General features: G+C 37.9%; 1 protein-coding gene across 1 annotated transcript in view; it reads right to left on the reverse strand.

Moving 5' to 3' along the window:
• Nucleotides 1-6,696: 6,696 nt before the first annotated feature.
• Nucleotides 6,697-17,232, reverse strand: part of NDFIP1 (Nedd4 family interacting protein 1) — a 48,972-nt gene continuing 38,436 nt past the window's right edge. The window contains exons 6-8 of the mRNA XM_037509053.2: nucleotides 16,814-16,880; nucleotides 13,633-13,738; nucleotides 6,697-7,739 (exon numbers count right to left, since the gene is read on the reverse strand). Coding sequence (XP_037364950.1) covers nucleotides 13,635-13,738; nucleotides 16,814-16,880 — 171 coding nt within the window. The 3' untranslated portion in view covers nucleotides 6,697-7,739; nucleotides 13,633-13,634. The remainder of the gene's footprint in view (nucleotides 7,740-13,632; nucleotides 13,739-16,813; nucleotides 16,881-17,232) is intronic.

The raw sequence follows: 17,232 nt of genomic DNA on the forward strand, positions 1-17,232 counted from the left end.
AAGGAAGCAGAGCCTGGGAACAGCAGACGTGACATCTGCTGAACTTACTGTTCCATCTGTCACTGACATGGGCCACATACAAACCTCGAGGCTCTTGGAGACCTTAAGGGGCCTGTTAATTCCCTTTTTTCCTTTACTCTACACCATTCTGAACAGAGAAGAAACTACTCTTTTTTAAAGACCCCAGGAAGGAATCCACAATCGTGCTTAGGCCCAATATTTAGAAATTAATTTCCCTATAACATTTCCTCATTGCTTTGCATATACATTCTTTTGCCTAATCCTACTGAAAAATACTGTAGCCATGAGTTTTGGGAAGAACATATAAAGACAAAATAATTCTTTTGTCACAATGACATGAAATCTCACAATGGCATGAAAATATTCTCAATGGTTGGTATTCCTGCTCTGCAAGTTTCTTCTCTTCAACCTTCTTACATGGAAAGAGAAGATTTGAGATGAGTACTTATCCTATTTAGAAGCTCTGTGGAATTCCACAGGAACCAAACCTGATTTTTTACTGATTCTACAGGAAATGTGTTGGAAAAACAAAGAAAAATGTATTTCAATACCTAAATCTATAGAATGACTAAATCACAGAAGGGTTTAGGCATAACAGGTAGAAACCCAGCATAGGTCAAACCTCATTTCCTACAAAGAGCCTCAGTGCACTACCAAAAAAGGTGGTGGTGGTGGGGAGGTTTTTCTCCTATGTATGACCATGGGCACAAAAACCTAGGGATTGAGTGTCACTCAGTCACACCTAGAAAAAAAAATGAGCTACTAATTCTGTTTCTTTAGGCCACTAGTGCCCATTTTTTAAAAGCAACTATACAATACTAACTGATGCTAGCAAAAAAAAAAAAAAAAAAAAAGGGTTGGTGAAAAAATCCAGATATCCAATGTTTTATCAATTATTCTGTAATCCCAGTTAAAATATAAATGAAATAAATCATGAATGTACAAATCCTCAATGTTGATAATCGGGGGAAAAAAACAATACATGAAAATGACAGCTAAGCCCACAGATTGCCAAATACAGCCTGTGAAATGTTCTGTCAAAATAGATGGGAAATTCCATGTGAAACCTCATTTAAGGGTATATTTTAGGCATTTTTAAAAAAGATTTATTTATTTATGCATACAAGAGCTGGGGTACAGGCCAGAGATGTTGGGGGAGGGGATGAGAGGATTCACCAGAGAGAGTGGAGAACAGAACAGGCAGACTGACTGAAATACACTGCTGAGGGGACCAGTGGGTGAGTCAGGAGAGGTCTGCTACACCATGTGTGTTGCTCCCTGGCTGGCTGGGGATTGAACTCATGCTGCAGAGGCTATGGATTGCTTCACAGTGCAGTGCTTAGCCCCTTGTGCCACCAGGGAATCCCCTATTTTAGGCATTTCTGACTGTTCTGCAAATGAAAAGAAGGATGTTTCATGAAGTACAACGATAGTTATAATAGGTTGCTCCAGTCTTCACTTAGTTCAGGAAGCAACGTACGGGATGTGAAATGCAAACCCTCCCTCTGCAAGGTAAGAAATCACTGTCCCTCTGGAGTTTCAGAAGAGTGTGGCTGGTTTTCAGATAGGTACCAAGGGAGTACTTCCTTCTCTAGTTTAGTTGACAATGCTTTGTGTATTGAGAGATTTTAGCTTTTTTTTTTTTTTTTATAGAGGCATGTTTTATTTATTTGTTTGTTTGTTTATACATGCACTGGGTACAGTAAGAAGTGCGGGAGGGTGAGAGAATTCACCAGAGCCAGAGCGGGGAACAGAGCAGGCAGAAGGACCGAAGAACACTGCTGAGGGGAGCAGTGGGCGGCAGGAGAGGTCTGCGCGCCATGTGGGACCCTCCTCCCATGGCCAGGGAGCAGCCGGGGATTGAACCGGCGCTGCAGAGGCTGCGGGCAGCTTCGCAACCCAGCGCTCAACTGCTGCGCCACCGGGGAGGCCCGAGATTTTAGCTTTAGACCAGTTTTCTGGTTTCCCAGGCTTCACCAGATGTGAACCTTTCAATTAATGAGTACCAATGAATACTGTCTCCTCAGACATCAGCTTTGGGGTCTCTAAACCTAGTCATATATGCGTGGAGAATTTATGAAATATCTTATTTCCCACCAACATAAAAACTAGCTACTTTTAAAAAATGTATTTTCAATTTTTTTCTCTGGGGGTTGGTTTAGGTACGTTATGCATAGTGGTACCATTCCATGAGCAAAGAACCAGGTTCATGGGGGGAGAGTGGAATTCTTTCAGCTCCCATAAAAGCCACACCTTTGCATAAGTTGAAACATTCTTGCATCCCAGGGATAAAGCCCATGTGATTAATTTCCCTATAACATTTCCTCATTGCTTTGCATATACATTCTTTTGCATAATCCTACTGAAAAATACTGTAGCCATGAGTTTTGGGAAGAACATATAAAGACAAAATAATTCTTAATTTTATCTCACAACCAATGACATGAAAATATTCTCAATGGTTCGTATTCCTGCTCTGCAAGTTTCTTTCTTCTCTTCAACCTTCTTACATGGAAAGAGAAGATTTGAGATGAGTACTTATCCTATTTAGAAGCTCTGTGGAATTCCACAGGAACCAAACCTGATTTTTTACTGATTCTACAGGAAATGTGTTGGAAAAACAAAGAAAAATGTATTTCAATACCTAAATCTATAGAACTACTAAATCACAGAAGGGTTTAGGCTCTCGCCCTTGCGAGTTTTTAATTTTTTCTCATCACCATCCCTTACACTCTTCTTTCCCCTCCCTCTTAACATGAGAAGCCTCACTTTGTTAGTGTCCACTAGTTATTGTAAGTATTTTTGCTTTGTTGAATTGTCTGCTATTTATAAAGTCCACAATTTTTATCATTCTGACTGGCTTTACTACACAATTCCCTCATTTAGCTGTAAGTGGCAACATTTCATCTTGCCGCATGGCTGAGTAACATTCTATTGGGTGGATATATCACATCTTCTTGATCCAGTGGGCACTTAGGTTGAAAAACTAGTAATTTTTCAAGCAAAATGAATATATAAACCAGGCCTGGGAGATGTCTATTTCACACAACTGCATCTCAGTTTCTGACCTGGATGAAATCCTGCATAAATGCAAAAGACTCTACATTTCATATATTCTGAATTCAAGAGGTTTGCACTGGAGGTTACAAGTTGCTAATTGATGAATTTGTGAACTTAAGAATTAAAACTTTCTAAATCAGGGCCTCCCCGGTGGCGCAGCGGTTGAGTGCTGGGTTGCGAGGCTGCCCGCAACCTCTGCAGCGCCAGTTCGATCCCCGGCTGCAACCCGGCAACCAGAGGAGGGTCCCACATGGCGCGCAGACTGGCACGCAGACCTCTCCTGCCGCCCGCTGCTCCCCTCAGCGGTGTGCCTCAGTCCTTCTGCCTGCTCTGCTCCCCGCTCTGGCTATGGTGAATTCTCTCACCCTCCTGCGCTTCTGACTGTACCCAGTGCTTGTATAAATAAATAAATAAAACTTAAATATTCTTTAAAAAAAAAAACTTTCTAAATCAAATGGTGTTTAGTAAAGAAAAAAACGGTTTTAAGTAAAAACAAGTATCAAACCAAAACTTTAGTAATACATTTATAATAATAATAAATAACTGTATTCTATGGTCACACATTCTTTGGGTTACTAGAAGGCTGAGCGAACCAGTAGGGCCTCCCTGGTGGCACAAGGGGTTAAGATGCAACCTATGAAGCTATCTGCAGCCACTGCAGTACGGCCAGGGAGCAACCCACATGGCACAGCAGACCTCTCCTGACTTGCCCACTGCTCCCCTCAGCAGTATATTTCTATCGATCTGCCTGTACTGTTCCCACTCTGTCTCTGGTGAATCTTTTCACCCCCCGTACCTCTGGCCTGTACCCAGTTCTTGTATGCATAAATAAATAAATCTTTAAAAAAAAGTCACACAGTAGATGGCACATTTTATAGACAGGCAAAGTGTCCACTGGAGGACAGTCTCCACAGACTTTCTATAAGTTTATTCTGTAGATCATAAAGTTGTTGGTGATACCCTCTTTTTAGGATGGGGACGATATCGTCAGTTTCTATAACTATCTTTTCCTCCTGAAAACCATTTACTCAACCTAAAACTCTCCCCTTCAGGAATTCTTGGCTTACTTCTTTTTGAGATGTCATCCACTTCAGCAACATAGCCTACAAAGAAGCAAAGTTCAGAGGCTATATGTCAGAGTACTTTTTGTGGGTACTCTTTAATAACTACAATTATACATATATGCAAAAAGAATAGTCTTAGTTGAACAATGCTCTCATTCAACCCACTTTTTCTCCTTACAGTCTATAAATCCTATTCAGGCTTAAAAATATACAAAACATGATTTTTAAAAAAATGTGCAAACCATCTATAGAAATTTATTTTGTCCTTATCATCTCAGAAAGCCTGCAAAGGTAAAATTAAATAGTTGAAAAAAACCAGCATAACATGAAAATTATTAAACTACAGCATGCATGTGATTTACCAGGTTTCATCAAGGAGGCTTCACCAAGAACTTTTTCATAAAATATTCCCTCATATTTTATGTAAATGTCTATGCTTGGAATGTTTTAAGGTAAAATTCAACTGTTCACTAGAATCAGGGACAAATGATTTTTCATGGTCTATTATGACAATGAGCCTGAACTCAAGGTGGTCAGATATTGGGCAGAGGCGGGGTTGGATTCAAATTTGAGGACAGGCTCCATTTGTGAAGCCTATTTTTGTTGATCCTTACCTCAAAAGCTTGCTGCTTTAGGTCGTCACTGAAATTACCACTTCTATGGGTCCTGAAATTCCCTTTCAGTAGTTATTTCATCCCTTAAATATAAATAATTTATATTAAAAACAACTAAGTGGAATATGTTCTAGCATAATGATATATAGTGAAGGCCAAAAGAAACTTCATCTGTGCTACTAATGATTCATGGTGGGTCACAGCTCAAGTCAGATAATAAATACTTAACAACAGGAAAAAAAAATGCGATTATCATTTAACTTCATGAAAAAATCTTGTCATTTCTTTTAACACTCTAAACAAAATGTAAAGACACTCATTCTTATCCATTCTTGTTAGTAAAGGTATTGTTACCATTTTTTAACAAGTGAATTTTAATAACTTTAATTCCCACACAAGTAATCTTTTTTGGGGGGAAAAAGGAGTGGCTACACAGAACCCTTTAAAGATAGCTTTTATATTTCCAAATGGCAACAAGAAACATGGGGGACCTCTATAGTGGTGAGTAAGCCCTTGTTATTCTTTAGCCCAGGATCAGTCATTTTATTCCATAATCTTTGGCAAAAACAGTGGTTCCTCAGTATCCCCTTTCAAATAATTTAAGGACCCAGTCTTTATCCAAAAGTTATTCTTAATGAACCTACAAAAGGGAGACAGAAAAGAATGAGAAAAAATGAAGAACAACAGTTCAGCATATATATTTCCACTCTAAATAGTAAGGACTATAAGTGACTTATGGTGCCAACTTTAAGTATCAGAAAAAACTTTGACTTTTAGAATATTTAAAATTAGAAAGAAATCATCCTCTTAAGTACTTCTAAAGTATAGCAAACTGAGGGTTTATATTTAACAAAGTCTTACATATCACCAAATATGCAGAAATAGGAATTCCAAATATTTCAGTTCTCTGAATATACAAAACCAAATAAGGAACAAGGACCTAAAGAATAAACACAAAGCAAGTCTACAATGTTTGAGTTACTGTGATTTAGGGTCCTTCTATTTTGCCTTGAGATCATTTATTCTCTCTATTGCATATATCCACATTTATTCAGACTGTTAGACACATATTTCTAAAACTTAAAACATTCTTGGGTATAAAAACTTCTAAACTCTGGTGTTGGGATAATCAAACTCAAAAAAACTGGACTTTTATAAAACCCCATTTATCTATGGCAAAAAATAACTTTTGAACAAGAACATACTATTCTATTACTTGTAAGAGTCAATAAACTAGTTAGAATCATCACTGAAATGTCAGTCCAAGTCCTAGACTTTACACAATCTACACTTCTATGCATCACCTACTGACACCCCTGAACAGACTTTCTAAACTGATTCCAGATGTTCATACGTTGCTGATAAAAGAACATTTACAGTTCTTGCACCAAGTGAAGTGCTGGTTTAGGTAACTATTTGATAATCTCTCTGCATTTTTCTTTATATTTTATCTAAGTGGAAGAAGGGGAAAAAACGAAATAGCTGATAATGTAAGAAACACTGATCTCTAAATTTAACAGAACTGAGACAAGAATAGAAATCAGGTGTGAGGATTAACTATAGCCTCAACTAGGTGCTCAGAGGACTAACATGTTGGTTGTGTTTGAGAAACCTTCAGAAAATATTGGAAGTAAGTAATTTAAGATTATGTCTAAAACAATGAAGCGTAATTAGAAATTTTAGAATGATTTAAGATCTTTACAAGTCCTCCTCCCTATTTTAGTCCATTATCTTTTGCAGAACCAATTTTCACATTCAATGAGTATGATATGAAAGAAGGGAACCTTTCTGGCTAGAAATGGAAAAAAAAAATTGGCCCAGGACCAGTTTCTAAACTATTTACTAAATGATCTGTATGTATGAGTGGAGATTAGAAAAAAATGCCTTAGCAATCAACAATGCAAACCAAGAAATTACGCACTAATCTACAGCAAAGGTTGCTACACAAGAGACATTTATTAATGTTCTGTTGTATTTACAGTTTTAACATAGCAAACCAAGGTGAATTACCACTTGGCAGAAAGCACATCATTCTACATTTGTAACACGTTGGTTTCTGCTAACACATTGTAAAAGCAAGTAGTACAGTATGTTAGGGATCATCTCAAAAGTTCCAAGCTAATTCTTTTTTTGCTCCTAGTAACTATTCCGCCCTTCCCTACTCCGAGCCCCTGGCCTAATCATCAGGAAATAAAAGAAAAAGAAAAAACGGGTAGGGACTCATATCAAACAGTGTCAAGGATTGCATTTTAGTAATTCAGCTGCATTTGTCTTTGTTCTTTCTGTTTTATACAGTGATAACACCTTTAGAATCCCTTAGGTACACAATACAGAACAATAAAGTACTGCAAAATTTAGAACACAGACTAAAAAATTAATGCTTATTATTTACCAATTAAGAACATATTCCTGACCACACTTTAAATGTATTTTGCACTATGATTTTGCTTTCAGGTGTTCACAGTACAAATGAATAAATTTCTAGATTTATTTTAACAGCAAATATGGATTATGTGCAGAAATGCAGTCATAACAAAAGTTTTAACTTTTGAGAAAACCCCTTTAAAATGGCCAGCATTATACATATCTTACACTAAAATATTTAACTCCAAATTCTTTTTGAGATGGAAGATGAATAAAGCAAGATTGCCCCCTACTGACTATAGGGACAAGGCTCATGCTATTTAAAATGACTACAAACAATAGATAAGGCATTATTAATACATCACAGACTTGATTGCAAGAGCTTTTTCAAACATTAACCACTAATGATTCAATGATTACAGAATTCTGCATTAACTATTAAAATTTTACACCTAGGAACAAATAGAGAGAAAAGATCTTTTTCAACAGTACTTTATTTTTTTTAAAGCAGGTGATTATTCCTCTGTGTTCTGCATCTTGATTCACTTCCTGCAGGTGTTCTCTTGCTTCTTGAGAGAGAATTCATAAACGCAGGAAGGCCCTTGCCAGAAAACATCTGCCAGAGGAGGATATTGAATATTGAAATTCCAGTTAGCTTGTTATTTTGGTTAAGAGAAGGATGTAGTGACAAAAGAAAGCAGGATGTTTGCAGACGAAAGAAGTACATTTTAACATAACTTTAAGATTACTATACATTGACATCATAGTATTCAATAAACATTAAAATTTCACTTCTTTTTTTTTAAATTTATTCATGCATACAAGAACTGGGGTACAGGACAGATGAGCGGGAGGTTGAGAGGATTCACCAGAGACAGGGCAGGGAATAGAACAGGCAGACTGACTGAAATACACTGCTGAGGGCAGCAGCAGGTGAGACAGAAGAGGTCTGCTGTGCTGTGTGGGTATCTCACTGGCCGGCAGGGATCAGACATCTTCACCACACTGCGCTCAACCGCCTGCGCCACCAGGGGAGGCCCAAAATTTCAGTTCTTAAAGTTATTAAAATAGGATTCTAGAACTAGAAATAAGTTAAATGCTTCCTCTAAAACCTTTCAGCTCAGGGGTTTCTCTCCAAACCTCCTAAGAAAAAAACACAAACAGCACTTCTTTCACCCCACACTTAACCTCAAAATATAAGATGACAGCAATGACAGGAACTTGGGGCAAGAAGACAGGAGTATTCAAGTGCATAAGTAACTTTCCTAACACACTTGAAGCTACTGTTTGCCCGGCCAACTCTGCTAGATTCATACAAGGAAGATTTCCAAAAAAGGATGTCAATGATTAAAGCTGTACTTAAACCATGGCAAAGTTTAAAAGTGACTATAAACTCACAGGTGTCATAAGTACTTCTTTTAAGCAATTTTTGTTAAGTCAATGTATTTGGGGGGGCATGTTTAATAATACATCTATGAAGCCCCAAACTAATTTTTATTATTCAGTTATTACGTGACTGAAATACTCTCAAAATAATGTTCTTATATTTTGTTAAATGTAATTTTTATCCAATACTTTGAGGTATTTCTGCACTAGAATGGTAAATTAATTTGACTGCTATGAAAACAACTTGGGAAAAGCTACAAATAACTCTCTAGGATGATGCTAGAAGAAATAACACTAAGAGGAAGAACTAGAGTCAAAATAAGGGGGGCGGGCAATTGTATGGGGAATATAACCAAAATGAAAATGCATACATTGTACAAAGATGAAAAATGATGTAAGAATTATATAAAATATTAAAAAAAATAACACTAGTGAGATAGATGAGCTAATTAACATATATTTATTGTGAGTCTACTTTGTGGCATACCCTACCCAAATGGAACTTGGACACACACACACCCTTAATTTTTCCATCTTTCCAAATTACTGTAGTCACATGACTCTTTTCAGATTGGACCACTGAAAAATCTTCAAAAGACTGGCAAAATGAACAAAAACTAAAACACTGGAGGAAATCAACATACTCTCTTTCAACTGCTAACATTTCCCCAAACTCTAAATTCAGTTGTTTTGAAGCAATCCAATACTGAAACAATTTTCTATAGACTGAAAAACATCAGGGTGTGCAGGGACAAAGACACAGAACTTTGAAAGTCAAGAAGCAACAAAAAGAAAACTAGTAAATGGAAATGGCAGCTCTCCTGTCCACCTTGACTATGCAGGTGTTTCCCCTCACCAACTTTCTCCCTTTGCAAAAGCAGCAGAGGCAGCTCTCCTCCTAACCGGGTAGCCTTTAGGTCCTCTACTTGCAATAATAAGACAAACTTTCCTTCTTGGACATTAAATGAAAGTTTTAAGCAAAAGTCCCACTGGAAACATTTCTACTATCTTGGTAACTTTAAAACACAGTCCAAACAAAATCAAACTAACTTGAGATGAATTTTCTTTAATAAATTAAGAGAGGCACTGAGGAAGACTATAGGGAAAAGTTAAAATATTTGATGTTTAGTAACTATTGCTCACCAGGGGCCTCCCTGGTGGCCCAAGAGGTTAAGCACAGCACTGTAAAGCCCTCTGCAGCCATTGTAGCACGAGTTCGATCCCTGGGTCAGGGAGCTACCCACATGGTGCAGCAGACCTCTCCTGTCTTGCCCGCTGCTCCCCTCAGCAGTATATTTCAGTCAATCTGCCTGTTCTGTTCTCCACTCTGTCTCTGGTGAATGCTCTCACCCCCCGCACCTCTAGCCTGTACCCCCGTTCTTGTACGCATAAATAAGTAAATCTTTAAAAAAAAAACACCTATCGCTCACCAGGTCATAGTAATCACTAATGATGACAGGCTTCATCTTATGAATGTCAGGTTTTACAAACTTTTCCCCCTTTTTATTTCAGATGTGATCACAATAACAGAATTTAAAATCTATCATGGGCCTCCCCGGTGGCGCAGCGGTTGAGCGCTGGGTTGCGAAGCTGCCCGCGGCCTCTGCGGCGCCGGTTCGATCCCCGGCTGCTCCCCGGCCACTGGAGGAGGGTCCCACATGGCGCGCAGACCTCTCCTGCCGCCCGCTGCTCCCCTCAGCAGTGTACTTCGGTCCTTCTGCCTGCTCTGCTCCCCGCTCTGGCTCTGGTGAATTCTCTCACCCTCCCGCGCTTCTGACTGTACCCAGTGCATGTATAAACAAAAACAAACGAATAAATAAATAAAAACACATGCCTCTTTATAAAAAAAAAAAAGAGAAATTTCCTTTTAACTAAGGGATAAAAAGAATAGATGAAGGAGTAATCTCAGTATTAAGAAATTTAGAGCTACCATTAAAACTAGACTACAGCATCTTTTTTAAAAAATAAAGAAGTAGGATAGTTTAGACACCAAAGGATTGGGGGAGGGGGTGGTAATCTGCAGATGATTTCTGGATCTTGAGGCAATCCAAAAGAATTAACTTTTGAATTTGATAGGAGCTAAACCTAAGGCTTATGGAAATAAGTATAAATTACAATCAAATATATAAAGAAAAAAATGACAATAACCACATAAAAATGAACAGAAGATCTGATAAGACTCTTAAAGCTAGGATGTCCAAGACACATCATAGCCATTAGGGATCTGGGCCAGTGATATCAAAGCACATTCTGTCTAGACTTTGCGACTGACTCTATATCCATGACATGCCACACATTTTTAAATAGGCAATAAAGCATGCTCAGGGTGGTGAAGTGGAGGGGAGGAAGAAGGGGGGGAGGGAAGAAATGGGTGAAGGGGTGGGGTCAAAAGGCAAAATAAAATGTGCTTTTTTTTAAAAAAGCACATTTATGATACTCACTTAGTGATACAGAAAATGATCATACGTTTTTATATATTCATAAACTGCAAACTATGCACCATTCTATTGGATATTGATTAAATAAATATACATACAAGGAGAGGGCTATCAGTTACAGGGACATAAGAATTCTAAGAGTATGTGGAGAAATTTTCTTCTAGCCACATTTTCTTTTTTTTTTTTTAATAAAAATTTTATTTATTTATTTATACAAGCACTGGGTCCAGTCAGAAGCACGAGAGGGTGAAAGAATTCACCAGAGCCAGAGTGGGGAACAGAACAGGCAGACTGACGAAGTACATTGCTGAGGGGAGCAGCAGGCGCGGCAGGAGAGATCTGTTGTGCCATGTGGGACCCTTGCCCAGCGGCTGGGGATCGAACCGTTGCTGCAGAGGCTGCGGGCAGCTTTGCAGCCCAGCGCTCAACCGCTGCGCCACCAGGGGAGGCCTAGCCACATTTTCTTTGATACTAATTTCTAACAATAACCACTAAGCATTTTTATTGCCAAAACCAAACATCATTCCCATAAAAAAAGAAAAAAAGTCACATTGGATCCTGTTGTCATCATTTTGCAGTATATACAAATTATACAGTATGCACCTGAAAATACTGTTACATATCTAGTATATCTCAACTTTTAAAAATATCTCTTTTTTAAGATTTATTTATTTATGCATACAAGAACTGGGGTACAGGCCAGAGGTGTGAGGGTTAGAGGATTCACCAGAGACAGAGTGGGGAACAGAACAGGCGACTGACTGAAATATATTGCTGAGGGGAGCAGCAGGCAAGACAGGAGAGATCTGCTGCACCATGTGGGTAGCTCCCTGGTCAGCCGGGGATCGAACTCATGATGCAGAAGCTGCGGATAGCCTCACAGTGCTGTGCTTAACCCCTTGCACTACCAGGGAGGCCCAATTTTTAAATGTATCTTAAAACAATTGCTACTCTTAATTACTAAAATTTTCCTTCAAATAAATGCATGTAAGTCCTTTGAAGATATTGACTTTAAATCAACCCAAGCCAAAATTTCTTGCATGCTTTAATTTTTATAAGAAATGCCTTATGAATATACCTTACCATATATCTAAGCTTATTTATTACTATAACCTTCTATTATTTACATAAGTACATTAAATTATACAGGAAAGTGCTTAATACTATCTGATATATAGAAAAGTTGACCGATATTAGCTATACCATGCTTGAAAAAATTTTTGTTAATTTAACAAATATATATTATTTGTTATTCTGTTTATTCTTATTATTCATTCTATTGACTAAAAACTTTCTCCTATTATTAATCTGATGATTAAAATCTCATATTATTCTGTTGATTAAAACTTTCAATGCTGTCCTACCACCTTGTAAATTAAATATGGTGGATACTTTCATTTCTTAATGCATCTATCTTAAGACCATCACCAAGCTTCAAATTTAGAACTCTACTCCTAGTCTGTGTAAACTATGATAACCCAACAGCAAATACAGAAAATAATGTTCTCATGGGATTGTGCTTATATTGAGCCATCAAACACATCCCTGGGTTTAAAGGGCTGTTCTCTAAATTCTGATTCCATTGCAAATGGGCTTAGTACTCAAGATACTTGAGGACAGTCTCAACCTGGCTTTCCAGCCTTCACTCTCATAGCTTGCTCTTTGAGCAAGCTCTAACTCTACTTCTGCTCTTCACTATGTTAGGTTAATTCTGAAATTCTTCCTCACCCTATCTAATTTCTACAAGTTGAAATTCTACCCATGAATTTAAGGCTTATTTCAACTGCTATACCCTTTACAAAGCCTTGCCTGAGTCCTCCAACTGGCCTGACCCCGAGGTGTTGTTTTAAGGTTGCCCTCCACAATCCACCGAGTTCTCAACAGTCTTAAGGAACAAAGACAAAGCTCAAGATGGACTATTAGATCTTATTCAGAGAGGCCGCTCTCCAGTATACTATCTTTCTCTATCTGTTCCTTTCAGCAGCTGCTGATTTAAGATGAAGTTAGCTTCTGGGGTTAAACATGAGTGGATCAAAGAGCCTCAAAGAGCTCTTAGTCCTCCTGTTCTTGGAGGGGAAAAGGACCTTTCTCCCCTTCCTTCCCTAGGGTTTGATCTGCCTGACCACCAAAGTGGTAACATCAGAGTGAACAGTAAGCTATCCAGGAAATTTTTTAAGACATGGAAGCCTTGGTGGATTTTTTTCAGTAGCCCAGGCAAAACGAGTTATTAAGTTTCCAAAGGACTGTCTCAGCTCTAGGGTTAGGGCAGAGCAGTTTGACCTAAAAGGCTCCTTCTCACAGTATCATGCTCTGGAACTGGCACATTAGTAAGCAGTGGCTTCAGGATTCAAGATTCAAAACTCAAATATCTTGGACCTAGAATTCCTGTCAAATACCTTATCCCTGATGATCACTAAGACCTTTCCTCTTCTGCACTGTCAAAACACGAGACAAAGTTTTCTCCTATGGTGGTTTTTCTAACTTATCTTTTTCAAAAGCTCTATGTAAGTAAAACTACTCCTTAATAAGCAACTGCTAAAAAGCAATGACTGTGGTTTCCATACTTTCTCTATATCCCCTGCCACAGGGGGTTACATACACTCTGCTGTACACTGGAATAGAAATCTGTAAATGTATCACATAGTTATTATAGTAGGGTAGAATAAAGTCTGTTGGTTTTAATACCTTTAATAAATAAAGAGAACTCTGGTCCTGGGGAGATTAGAGAAAGTTTCTGGCATCTTCCGAACTTTTGCATAATTGATAAATCCTCTGAGAAACAGGAGAAAGCCTAATTTAAAACAGAAAAATCAAGAGTGAGTTTATAGTTTCCATGAAGTTCCCCCCAACACTACTTTGTTTTTTTCTGCTAAAAGATATCAAAACATGAGCTATTTCCTCCAAATTTTCCAAATAAATATTTTATTTCTCAGTAAGAAGGAAGTCTCAAAAGTCAAATAAAAGTCTCTTTGGCACATTCAAAATCTAGTTTGTCTAAAAAGGCAATAACAAATAAGATGGGTCCAAATATTTACATTTGTGAACCTCACTGAGAAGCATTATCAATGCCTAGCTTCTCAGTTAAAAAGAAAAAAAAAGCAAGATAATTAATTCCCAAAAAAAGAGAAGCTAGAAACTGTATTTCTCAAGTTAAAAAAAAAAAATTTAAAAATGTACCCTTTTTTGTCAAGGGATTTTTTTCTGCAGACAGTACATAATGTTGTCCACTAGATGTCAGGATCTCCTTACCTAACACAGCATCAAATAGGGTGTGCGTTGCCATTTATTTACCAGGAAGTAAAGGAGTAAGACTGGCTTTTTATGGCTACACCACAACCTATACATTCACAGAGGTTTGTACCTCCTGGAGGAGTCACCCAGAAGACATGCGCCCCCTCCAATGGTAGCTCTGACACTCTGGTCCTCCTCCTTCAGAGATGGTCCCTCAATCTTAGACACATTTTAAAAACACCTTTATCGAGATAATTTATGTATTATAAAGCACACCTGATCAACAACATGTTCAATTCATTGACTTTTAGTATAGCGTTGGAGCTGTACAACTATCACCATAATGCATTTTAGTTATTTTTATCATTCCTAAAATAATCTATACCCACTAGCAGTTAGTTACTCTTCACTTCCTTGCTCCCTCCTCTCCAGCTCTTAAAAAATATACTCAGTTTTGGAAAATTCTTTGTACTCAGATAAAACTGAATTCTGTCAGCAACCAAGAGTCATCTACAGCATTCAGTTCAGTGAATACCACTCTGTTTGGTACCAAAAGCAGCAAAGGACTATGGGGCAAGGGTCGCCTCTCAAATGCTGGGTGGGGGGATCTTAATGAACAGGGGAGGGCATAACCTGTACGCAGGGGTTCAGCTACACCTCAGCTGCAGTCAAAGGGTGGATACCATGTGGGAAAACAGGCAAGTTTAATTCAGCATTATAATTTTTGATGAAAGTAAAAAAATTTAGATGTTTTATGTGGAACCCTTGCTTTTTTAAAATGTTGGCAACTAATAGGAAACTTCTGAAAATAAATGTGGAACAAACCAACCATAATTACAGGCTAGATGTTACTCAGCTTGAGGACTCTGTAGACATAGTGCTTATAGGAAAAACTCCAAGAATATTTGTTCTCTCTGCAAGAGACGTTCCAAAAATGATTCAACTATTGGATTCGAATACATAAACTACATCCACAGAGATCTCACCATTTTTTGCTTACTACTATGCATCAAGAGAGTGAAAATGATCAATTATAAAGTATTACAAATTCATCTTCCATGAAACTTTACAATCGAAAGGAAATGAGCCCACTAAATGTCTTTAAAGTATCTATGCTTTCAATAATCAACCTGAAAATATGTTTAATGGCTCTTCCTTTGTTGGCTCAGGATTTGCTTGGACTTTATAGGTGTGCAGGAAGAGTGTAAGTCAGCCTTTCTTTCAAAGATATAGTTTAGAGAATAAGCAAGTCAAGGAACTATTTATTCCTCCAAAATAACTTTACTGTAGGTCACTTTTATTATTAAGCTTCTTATTAATCAGAAAGGAGGGGGGGGAAATGTGACTTGTTTTTTAAGTAAAATTCAAAGTCAGCAATGCAAGACTCTGCCACTTAAAGCAAATCATAGGTCCTGAATGTATTAAGCACTGTGGACATAGGTCCTGCCCTGTGCTAGCCAGACCCATGAACAGCACTGCTACCAAGAATCTTTAAAAAGGAGGCAACAAGAAGGCACAACATAGGACTTAGGAGAAAGTGATGTCACAGAAGCAGAGGAAGACAATTACACTATCTTTAATAGATACAAGATGGCCCCACAATTGCTTTGCAGAAATGACAGCAGTGATGGAGGTCTCCATTACTGAAGCATATATATTCTTTTTACAAATGAAGAAGTCAGCAGTATTTACTCCAATGTTCATCATTTTAACATGTTTTGGAAAAAAGATTTTAAAATAAACAGAGTAATGTTAAGACCAACAACCTGCCTGGTATTAAAAAAGAGAAAAAAAAAAAGCCTCCTCCCCTACGCTAAAACAATTCTTATTCTTACCAAGAGCAAATTAATGAATTTGGAAACCCAACAGTGGTTCTTTCAGCAGTTAATGTTTACTAAGGCTATACATCTTGTTTTCTATTGACAGATTCAACAGAAGATGGGCCACATTCACTCATGAGTACACCTGGTCACAGTGGGCCTAGAAACAATTTGGAGTTGAGTTTGTGAACTTTCTGACAATAACTCATAAGGGGAAAAGTCCACAGACTTAGCGGTGTGCCTCCCTGGTCACATGGGGAACATGCATATGAATGGTTAGGAAAAACCCAACACCACGTAGAAAAGTTTTATTATGACATGCATGTTATGTTACTCTGATGGTGACAATATCTAATCTTTAAGGGAGAAATTTTTTTAATTACGCTCATTATTACTAATATATTACGGTATAGTAAAAAAGATGAAGGTTTCCTGAAAGTAATTTTGCCTCTAAAATTTAACATAATCTTTTCTTTCTTTTATGTTAAAAGCAACTTACCTAGGCAGTACTCCATCTGCCCACCTGTGCCTATGCAGGTGCTTCCTTTCACCATCTCTCTCCTGCAGGGCAGCAGCTTTCACCCTGCCCATGACTTGTATCATGACGGGACTTCTCACTGACCTCCCTCAGTGGAGGCAGCTCTCCTCAAGGCCGCCCGCTTGCAACCATGCAGGCTTCTCTCAGCAAACCTGTCTCTTTTGGGGCAGCTCTTCCTGCCCGCTTGTGTCTATGCAAGTGTCTTTTACTATCCTATCCCTTTTCTAATAAATCTGCTCTTTAAATATATATTAAAAAAAAAAAAAAAGCAACTTACCTAAAACCAGAAACACCCACCAGAGCCAGTACTGACCATCAAAATATCCAGGGAAATAGGTAGAAAACTGAAAAATAAAGTAAAATATTTTATAGCAGCTTAGCAAATACAATTTCACATTTTAACTTAAGGACACACAAAACACTGAACACACAAGAGACAGCATACTGATTGCTGTCATTTAGTTCTGACAAAAAATATAAATGAAAGTATTTCATATATTGCTGATTTAAAATGGTTATAATACATGCAAATACATTTCCCGCCATTGAAAAACAATCTTTTGAAATAGCTTTTGCCTATATGAACTCATTTTGAGAGTGCTTTTTCCTTGCCCACATAACTTTTGCCTTTCTGGAAGTAAGTTTTGCTGATGCTTTTACTTTACTTACCTACTGCCAAAACCAATTGTATGGCCT

Source organism: Talpa occidentalis, unplaced genomic scaffold (genome assembly GCF_014898055.3).
Source record: "Talpa occidentalis isolate TD23 unplaced genomic scaffold, MPIMG_talOcc4v2.1 talOcc4.13, whole genome shotgun sequence".
NCBI lineage: Eukaryota > Metazoa > Chordata > Mammalia > Eulipotyphla > Talpidae > Talpa > Talpa occidentalis.